The following is a 9,273-nucleotide window of genomic DNA, read 5'->3' as shown; positions in this document are numbered from 1 at the left end:
GGTGGGGTCACAGTGAGGGAGGGGGACGAAAAGCAGGGCCCAGGGTGGCATTCCTTGGTTATCAGGGTCAGGTAAGCTGAGCCTGGACAGTCAAACAGGGCCCGGAGGCCGGCACACCTCCTGTCGAGCGGATTACTTCCTTCTGAATCTCAGCTCTAGGACATAGACCACGACTCTCAGCCCTTCCCTCTAGGATGGAACTAGAGCCTATATAGGCATGTTATTGCTCTAGATTAAGAGTTCTCGACCCACGCTCCCACCTTCTCTATTGATACCTGTTAAGCAGGAGCTCTGGAAAGGAGCCAGCTATGATTCACAAAGAACTAAGTTCTGGATGGATCAAGAACCACTTCTTGTTTTCCCTAGACAATTTTCCAAAAATCGTATTCTTCCTATAGAATGCTAACCTTATTTTTTTACATGCAGTTTCTAGCTCCTGCAACTCAGCTGGGGTCCTGCCAGGGAACAGAGGCTGAGGAAGGGCAGAGGAGTTTCGCAAGGAATCCCTGGCTCATAGAAGGGCAGCTAGGATGGGAAAGGGGCCAGAGCCATGGCATGGCTGGACCTGTGCCTGGGTTGGGGGGGACATGAACACCTAGCTACCTCAGCAGGAATTCCTTCCAGGTCCCCTTTAAAGCTGAGGTCTTTAGGGTAATGGGTCTAGAATAAAAAAGACAAATGGGACATAGCTTTGAGCCCCCTCAAATGAGGAGATACCAATTCAGCAATAAGTCCCACCCTCCTCCCCTACAGGTCAGGCCAAGGAGGGTGAGGGCCTCTTGGTCTCTAGACCACATACACCCCTCCAGCTTCTAACTGAATAGAACTTGCTTTACCTCAGCTGGCTGTTAGGTACCCAAAAAGGCTCTGCTCCCGGGGGACCAGTCTCCACTCCATGCTTTCTCAATTAAAGATGATTTATACAATTGAAGTGTTGTCTGCCATCTGTGGGTAGCAGACTTTGGCAGTTGCTCGGGGAGGGATGAAGTCCCAGGGGCGGGGCGGGTAGGCTGGCGGCTGCCCCCCAATAACAGGTGCACATTCCTGGGCGCCTCGTCACTTCCCTTGCGCTGCTGTCCTGGCGGCTCACCCAAGGGGACTCACTGAGCGACGCGGCGGGCTATGACCCCAGGGGCGCTGGTGCTGCTGCTGGGGGCGTTGGGGCGCCTTTCGCCCCGGGTAAGTCTGGGCCTCAAAGGGACAGTGACAGGGCCAGAGGTCGTGGCCGGGCACCAGGGCTTCACTCAGTTCTCTCCTCCTCCAGGCGCCCGCGGCTCGGAGGCAGACAGCCGAGTCCGCGAGAAACTTTTCTCGGGCTATGATAGCTCGGTGAGGCCGGCGCGGGAGGTGGGAGACCGTCTCGGGGTCAGCATTGGTCTCAGCCTAGCGCAATTAATCAGCCTGGTGAGGGCGCACGCGGGGAGCTGAGGTCTGGCCCACGAGCCGGCTGGGGTGCGTGGCTTTAGGCAGGGCGGTACCCAGGGACCACTGGGGACGGGGTCCGGGGCGAGGCCAGGCTGGGTGACTGACGGGCCGTTAGTAGAGATTGGTTCGAAATCGGACCAATGGACAAGCTGTGGTCGTGGCTGCTGGACGGGCCAGGATTGAGCCGGGCAGGATGATGAACGGGCCTGTGGGCGGATCTCAAAGTGGAGCTGGGGCCGATGGACAGGCCAGAGAGCGGACCTTGAGGCGGGGTCACAGGCTGGGGCGGACCTTGGTGCCGGACAGGGTCAATAAACAACAGCAGGCAGAGATTCACTCCGGCTGGGGCTGGGACAGATAAATGAACTGGCTGGCTGTATGGCCAGCAGGACGTTTACGAGATAGAGGCGGAGCTCAAGCCAACGCAGTTTATAGGAGGTCGGCTTGAACCGAAGAGGGTGCGACTCAGAAAAAGAGAGGAGTTTCCAGGGAGAGTTTACCCACCGAGCCCCTCATTTCTCTACACTGCCATCATATCTACCCTTTAAACTTTTCCCTTCTAGAACGAGAAGGATGAGGAGATGAACACAAAGGTCTCCTTAGACCTGGTACGGAGACCCCCGCAGGGTGGAAAGGGCGGGCGTCCCGCTGCCTTTACAATTTCCTCGAATGTCCCGCCCAGTAAGATTTTTTTTTTTTTTTTGCATCACGACCTCAGAAAACACATTTATAACTGAAACAGAAGCTTCAGGAAACAATACCTGTCTTTACTATGGGAGCTGCATTCCATGCATTTTTCATTCTAAAAATTTTTTAACACTGGTTTGGGGCCACTCATTTGATTCCGGACCTATGAAAAGGGTCGTTAACTGCAGTTTGAAAACCACTGTTTTAGAGGCTAGCGTGCAACCCCCTCGTTTTTACAGAAAAAAGAAATTGGGGCCCGATGAGAGAGAAGGGGAAATTAGTTGATAGGGTCCCAAAGAGTGCAGCTGGAGTCTTAAACAGAGCCCCGGCCTCCGGAACCACAGACCATGCCTGCGCGGCTCTCCTCCCTTGCATTCCCTGCCTGGGCTTCCTTCGCACATCCCAGCACTTCTTCCAGCCCCCAGCCCCAGACGGCCCCTCAGCCTCTGCTTCCCTAGGAGTGGACTGACGACAGGCTGAGCTGGGACCCTGAGGAGCACGAGGGCATCGCTTCACTCCGCATCACTGCCGAATCCGTGTGGCTACCAGACGTGGTGCTCCTAAACAAGTAAGGATGTTCCCAAAGTCTGGGAGGTGGGGCAGGGCCTCTGGAGGGGCGCGGCCTCCGGAGGGAGGGGCCTGATCCCAGATGAGAAGATTCTTTCCCTGCAGCAACGACGGAAATGTTGACGTTGCTCTGGACATCAGCATCGTGGTGTCCTCCGACGGCTCCGTGCGCTGGCAGCCCCCGGGCACCTATCGCAGCAGCTGCAGCATCCAGGTGTCCGGGCCCCACCTGAGAAGCTCAAGGCGCTCTTAGAAACCCTCACTCGGATATCCCTCCTCCATTATCCCCATGACCCTCACGTCTCTCTCACCCTTCTGATTTTCCTTTGAGTTTCGTCTTCTCTGTCCACTTTCATTGACTTCCAGTCTTCCTCAGTGACCGCCCCCCTCCATTGTCCATGACCTCCCCGCATAACCTTCTTATTCCTCTGTGACTCCACTTCTCTGGGATCTTCCCCTGGTGGTCCCTATCTCCCTAGTGCCCCATATCCTCTGACCCCTGTCTGCCCTGTGACCTCCCCAACTCCCCCAGCCCTGACCAGCTCTCTGGCAGCTCTAGTGACTCTCCACTCCATCCCGGTCACCTACTTCCCCTTTGACTGGCAGAACTGCACCATGGTGTTCAGTTCCTATAGCTATGACAGCTCAGAAGTCAGTCTGCAGACCGGCTTGGGTCCCGATGGGCAGGAGCGGCAGGAAGTGCATATTCATGAAGGCACCTTTATTGGTGAGTGGGCATGGCTCCCATGTCCATGGGCTTTATGATTTCCAGTTTCTAACAGGCTGATAAATATACTCCCATCAGTGAGTCCCTGTGGGTTCAGCAAGATAGGTGTAACTGTCTATATTTTATGGTTATGGAAATTGAGACTTGCTCAGATTTATTAGAGATGGGCTGTCCAGCCCAGGGACCGTAGCTAGCCCCTTATTACATCAGTCCCCCCTGCTCTAGGATGTGGCAGAGAAAGCCATATCTGGGAATTCCCTGGTGGTCCAGTGGTTAGGACGCCACACTTTCACTGCTGAGGGCCCGGGTTCAATCCCTCGTTGGGGAACTAGGATCCCACAAGCAGCGCAGTGGTGCAGTGAGGCAAAAAAAAAAAAAAAAAAAAAGAAAGCCGTATCTGGCACCAAAAAAGACAGGTTCCACATCTGTGTCACCTTCTCTTCTCCCTCCCCCGCCCCCCACGAGAATGGTCAATGGGAGATTATTCACAAGCCTTCTCGGCTAATCCAGCCTCCAGTGGATCCTAGGGGAGGGGGGGAAAGATGGCGTGAAGAAGTCACCTTCTACCTCATCATTCGCCGGAAGCCTCTCTTTTACCTGGTCAACGTCATTGCCCCACGCATCCTCACCACTCTTCTGACCATCTTCGTCTTCTACCTGCCACCAGATGCAGGTAAGAGGGGAAGGGGCCCAGCACTCCTTCTTACCAATTGCTCAGGTTCTTCCTCTTCGCCTATAATACAGGGAAGGTTTTCGTGCCAACTGAAGCCTTCATGAACTGTGCTTCAGCAATCTGACCCAGGTTTTCCTTTCAGGAAGAGCCTTTGCCTCTGCATCCAGATTTCCCCTCCAACCTCAAGCTCTACCTCCCCTCTGCTGCTCACTTCTCTGCACCCAGTAACTTCTGAACTCTTCCCTTCAGAGTCCTAGGATCTCATCCTTGGAACTGCCACTCCTCTGACCAACAAACTCCCAGGCTTAGCTAACGCTTCCTTTCCCTTTCCCCATTCCTGGCATCCTCCCCCCCGCCACTTGTCAAATGCCGCCTACTAGTCCCTTAACCTCCTATCTCCCTTGGAAATAATAGCCAACATTTCTCTGGGAGACAGCACAATATGCTAACAGAGTAACCTTGGACAAATTCCTTAATCTCTTAGTGTCCTGATCTGGAAATAGGCCAGTCGTTGTCCCTCCCCCATAGGACTATTTTGAGGATTAACGGAGTTAATAGAACTATGCCTGGTACTCTGTAAGCTTTGTGTAAGTGTAGGTATAGTCTTTTCTAATTTTCAGCACTTGCTATAAGACAATAAAAACAATGTGTTACATATATTAACTCAGTTCTAATCTTCACAACTCTGTGAGGTAAGTACTGAATTGTCTTCCCGTTTCACAGAGGCTAAGTGAGTTGAAGTCATTCACCTGACATTACACAGAGAGAGGCAGTGTTGCTCTTCCAACCCTGCTTAGTACTAGTCTGATTCAGAGACTGATATCCTAAACACTCATATTCAAAACATGCTTTCCTGGGAGTTCCCTGGTAGCCTAGTGGTTAGGATTCTGGGCTTTTACTGCTGTGGCCTGAAAAACAAAACAAAACAAACAGAAAACACACTCTTTCCTTCTCTGTGTAATCAAGCCCTCTCTCAGTCTAGGGAAGGAGAGTGATGAATCTCTAGAACACACTTCCACATGTAACTTCTCCTTCTTCCTGGAGCAAGGCAAATCTTGGGACCCAATATTACAAGACTCAAGTAGAACAGACCATAATAGTTATTTATTTCAATACCTTCCATGAAGTTTTCAGTGCCTGTTGTATGCCACAGTAATAACCAGCCACCTGGCATATTCTTATATACTAGGTTTCATTTTCAGATCCTTCGATTTGCTATATAGTTCCTGCTACAGGGGTTGGTCCATTCATTCATTTAACAATATTTGTTAAACATCTGTAATGTGCAAGGCACTGGGAATGCATCAGTGAATAAAACAGACAAAATCCCTGCTCTTGTGGAGTTTATGTTCTAGTGGGGCAGACAGTCAGTAAACAAAATAAATAAACCCATTGGATAGTATATTATTATTTTTTAAATTAATTAATTAATTTAGGCTGCGTTGGGTCTTTGTTGCTGCGCGGGGGCTTTCTCTAGTTGTGGTGAACAGGGGCTACTTTCGTTGCAGTGCACGGGCTTCTCATTGCGGTGGCTCCTCTTGTTGTGGAACACGGAATCTAGGCGCACGGGCTTCAATAGTTGTGGCGCCTGGGCTCAGTACTTGCAGCTCACGGGCTCTAGAGCACAGGCTCAGTAGTTGTGGTGCACGGGCTTAGTTGCTCTGCGGTATGTGGGATCTTCCCGGACCAGGACTCAAACCCGTGTCTCCTGCATTGGCAGGCGGATTCCTAACCACTGTGCCACCAGGGTAGTCCTAGATAGTATATTAGGAGAGGTCAATTCCTAAGAAGGAAAAACAGGAAAAGGGTTTGGGGAGGATGAGAATGGGGGTAGGGGTTGCAATTTATTTATTTATTTAAACAATTTTGTTGAAATATAGTTGATTTACAATGTTGTGTTTCATTTCTGCTGTACAGCAAAGTGACTCATTTATATATATATATATATATATATATGTGTATATATATATATATATATATATATATATATATATATATATATATATTCATATTCTTTTCCGCTATGGTTTATCACAGGGGTTGCAATTTAAAAATAGGATGGTCAGTGAATGCCTCACTAAAAAGGGAATGTTTGATCAATATTTGAACAAAGACTTGAAGGAAGTGAGAGAATGACCCTGGTAGATATGTGGGGGAAGAAATTACCAGGAGGAGTTAACAGTGAATGCAAAGGCTCGGAGGTGGGCGTGTGCCTTGCATATTCAAGAAATAACCAATGAAGTAATAACTGAAAGAAGTAAGCAAGAGAGAAAACAGTATGAGATGTAGTCAGAGAGCAAATGGGAAGGCCTTGTAGACTTCAGTAAGGACTTTTATGCTAAAGGCTATGGGAAACCACTGGAGTGATATGATCTGATTTACATTTTAACGGGATCAATCCGGCTGCTCTGTTGAGAACAGTCAGCAGGGGGGCAAAGGATGAAGCAAAGAGGAGGCCTTTATAATAACTCAGATCTGAGGTAATGGTGGCTTGTACCAGGATGGTAGTGGTAGATGGGATAAGTCATCAGTTTCAGGATATATTTTGAAGGTAGAGCCAATAGGGTTTGGTATGGATTGCATATGGGATGAGAGAGAGGAGAGCTGAGAATGATTCCGAGGGATTTGGCCTGAGCCACAGGAAAGATCGAGTTGTCATTTATGAACTGAGGAAGACAGTGGGAGGAGTCGGTGGTGAGGGAATTAAGTTTTGGACATGTTAAGTTCGAGATGTCTATTGGACACCCAAATGGAGAGGTTAAGTAGGCAGGTGGATACAAGTGTGGAATTTAGGGGAATCAGTCCAGGTTGGAGGTATAAATGTAGGAGTTATTTGCATGCAGTTGGCCCTTCCAAAAGCCTGTCCTTGAGTGGCCTGGAAACACGTCATTGATCATGCCAGGGAGATTGCTTTCTGGCAAAGCCTAATCCTTCCGCCTACCCCTCTGTCCCCCAAGTAGAGCAGATGGGGCTCTCGATCTTTGCCCTGCTGACCCTTACTGTGTTCCTGCTGCTGCTGGCAGACAAAGTGCCTGAGACCTCCCTGTCTGTCCCCGTCATTATCAAATACCTCATGTTTACCATGGTCCTCGTCACCTTCTCAGTCATCCTTAACATCGTAGTCCTCAACCTGCACCATCGCTCACCCCACACCCACCAAATGCCCCTTTGGGTCCGTCAGGTAAGAAGATCTCCTCTCCAACCTGTGTTAACTCTCAATCCCAGTATTTGGCTTTTTGTCCAGGTATCGCTCCTCACTCCCACCAACTTTCAACCTTCCCTTTCACAGACCTGAGGGAGAACTACAACTCCTGGTAGAGCGTCAAAGTGCCAAGGTCTTTGGGTGTTGAAATGTTGCCCAATTAATTTTATCCTCCCATCATTAACACTGCGTAGATCCCAGACTCTCTTCATCAATACTGCCCATCGTGGGTCCCAAGGAAGCATTCTCAGGGTTAGGTACTATCAGGGTGGAAGCCCTCAGAACTTTTCTTTCCAGTCAGGATGCCTCCTAACCCCCTTAAGGACTCTTGGGCTGTGTAGTTGCATTTCATCTGTGGGATGCATGCACGCATGAGCAGGAATGGGCACGTGCCGTGGAGGTGGTTGGCGGCTTCCCTTCTGGTCTGAAAGCATAAGAGCCCCCTCCAACACGCCTCTTCTTCTACTCTGCAGATCTTTATCCACAAACTCCCTCCGTATCTGGGTCTGAAGAGACCCAAACCTGAGAGAGACCAGATACCGGAGCCACCTCCTATACCTCTCAGGGATTCTCCAGGAAGTGGCTGGGGTCGGGGAACAGATGAATATTTCATCCGCAAGCCACCACATGATTTTCTCTTCCCCAAACCCAACAGGTAGTATCTACTCTCCATGGCCCATGTAGAAGGGAGAGGGCGAACTACAGTTCCCAGAAGACTGTGCGGAGGCAGGCGTCCTAAGCTCTCAGAGGATTTCGTGGTTGAGCATCATGGGAGTTGTAGTCCCCCTTCTGTTGTCCACTTTGCGGGGAGGTGGGAACTAAAGCGTAAGGGAATAGGAGGAGTTGCGGAAGGCTAGAGAGGTCGCCGCTGTTGAAGAGAACCTGAAGGGCTCTCTCACGTTTGGAAACCTGGATGGGCGTTGGAGGAGGGAGTTGGGGCGGGGCCTAGAGCACCCACGCAGGCCGTCTTTGTGCCCCGGTCGTGGCCAAACAGACTCGCCTCTTCCACGTTCCAGCCTGAACTGTCTGCCCCGGACCTGCGGCCATTTATCGATGGTCCAAGCCGGGCTGTGTGTCTGCCTCCCGACCTACGGGAGGTTGTTTCTTCAATCAGCTACACCGCTCAACAGCTGTGGGAACAGGAGGACCACGAAGCTGTGACTCCAAAGAGGGTGGGCTAAGGCAAGGCCTGGGCGGCTTTGGCTCCACTGGCAAACTTAGGCTCCGCCCCCAGAACTCGATTTTTTTTTCTGATTGGAAGTTTGCCTCACTTGGTCCCGCCCCCTGGCTTCCCACTTGTTCTTTACTCACATCCGTCGCCCGCAGTTTCGCTCTCTGCTATTCTGCGGGCCCGCCCTTGTCTCAAAGCCGTGGTTGGAGGGCGTGGGTGCAGTACAGGGTCTTTGGGCCGCCTTCCCTGGGGGTTTGGAGCCCAGGAACAGTTTAATCTTCCTACCCCCAGCTGAAGGAGGACTGGCAGTTTGTGGCCATGGTGGTGGACCGCCTCTTCCTGTGGACCCTCGTCATCTTTCTGGACGCCACGTACCACTTGCCCCCTCCCGACCCCTTTCCTTGAGGACGAGAGGGCCGAGACCGAGGTCCTCAGCCAGTTGAATTGAGAGTTCGGTAGTACTCTCAAGGCCTATCCCTTTCTGCATCTTAACTCCTTCACTAGGAGTCCAATCCTCTCCTCATTTCGTTTCTAGGGAGGAAGCCCAAGTGGGACTGGGCGGCTGGGGGTCTTGGGCCCACCTGACATGCACTATCCGCTTATTTACTCTTTGGCTTCTTGAAGAAGCTCCATTGGATATTCACATCTAGGTTGGCAATGAATGGAACAAAGAACAAGCACTAGATTGTAAGCCTTCTGAGGGCAGGAACTATGGCTGTTCACTGTAATATCCCCAGCACCTAGCACAGATCCTACCCTATACAGCCGGAACCTCTGACTGAATGAATAGGGAAATTTTTTTTTCTGTAAGGAAATACACT

The 9,273-nt window shown here is 50.9% G+C and overlaps 1 protein-coding gene across 1 annotated transcript; it reads left to right on the top strand.

Moving 5' to 3' along the window:
- Positions 1-1,122: 1,122 nt before the first annotated feature.
- LOC307068456 (acetylcholine receptor subunit beta-like) lies at positions 1,123-8,857 on the top strand (the record flags this gene model as incomplete). The annotated part of the gene is given in 12 exon segments (XM_079726330.1): positions 1,123-1,156; positions 1,159-1,179; positions 1,265-1,404; positions 1,989-2,033; positions 2,571-2,680; positions 2,785-2,893; positions 3,259-3,406; positions 3,870-4,079; positions 7,037-7,260; positions 7,755-7,936; positions 8,276-8,438; positions 8,744-8,857. Coding segments are annotated over 12 exon segments (1,500 nt in total).
- Between the last annotated feature and the right edge of the window lie 416 nt (positions 8,858-9,273).

Source organism: Hyperoodon ampullatus, assembly GCF_949752795.1.
Source record: "Hyperoodon ampullatus genome assembly, chromosome: 19".
In the NCBI taxonomy this organism is placed as follows: Eukaryota; Metazoa; Chordata; class Mammalia; order Artiodactyla; family Ziphiidae; genus Hyperoodon; species Hyperoodon ampullatus.
Note: the sequence above shows the minus strand (reverse complement) of the source record. Positions and strands in the feature narration are given on the sequence as shown.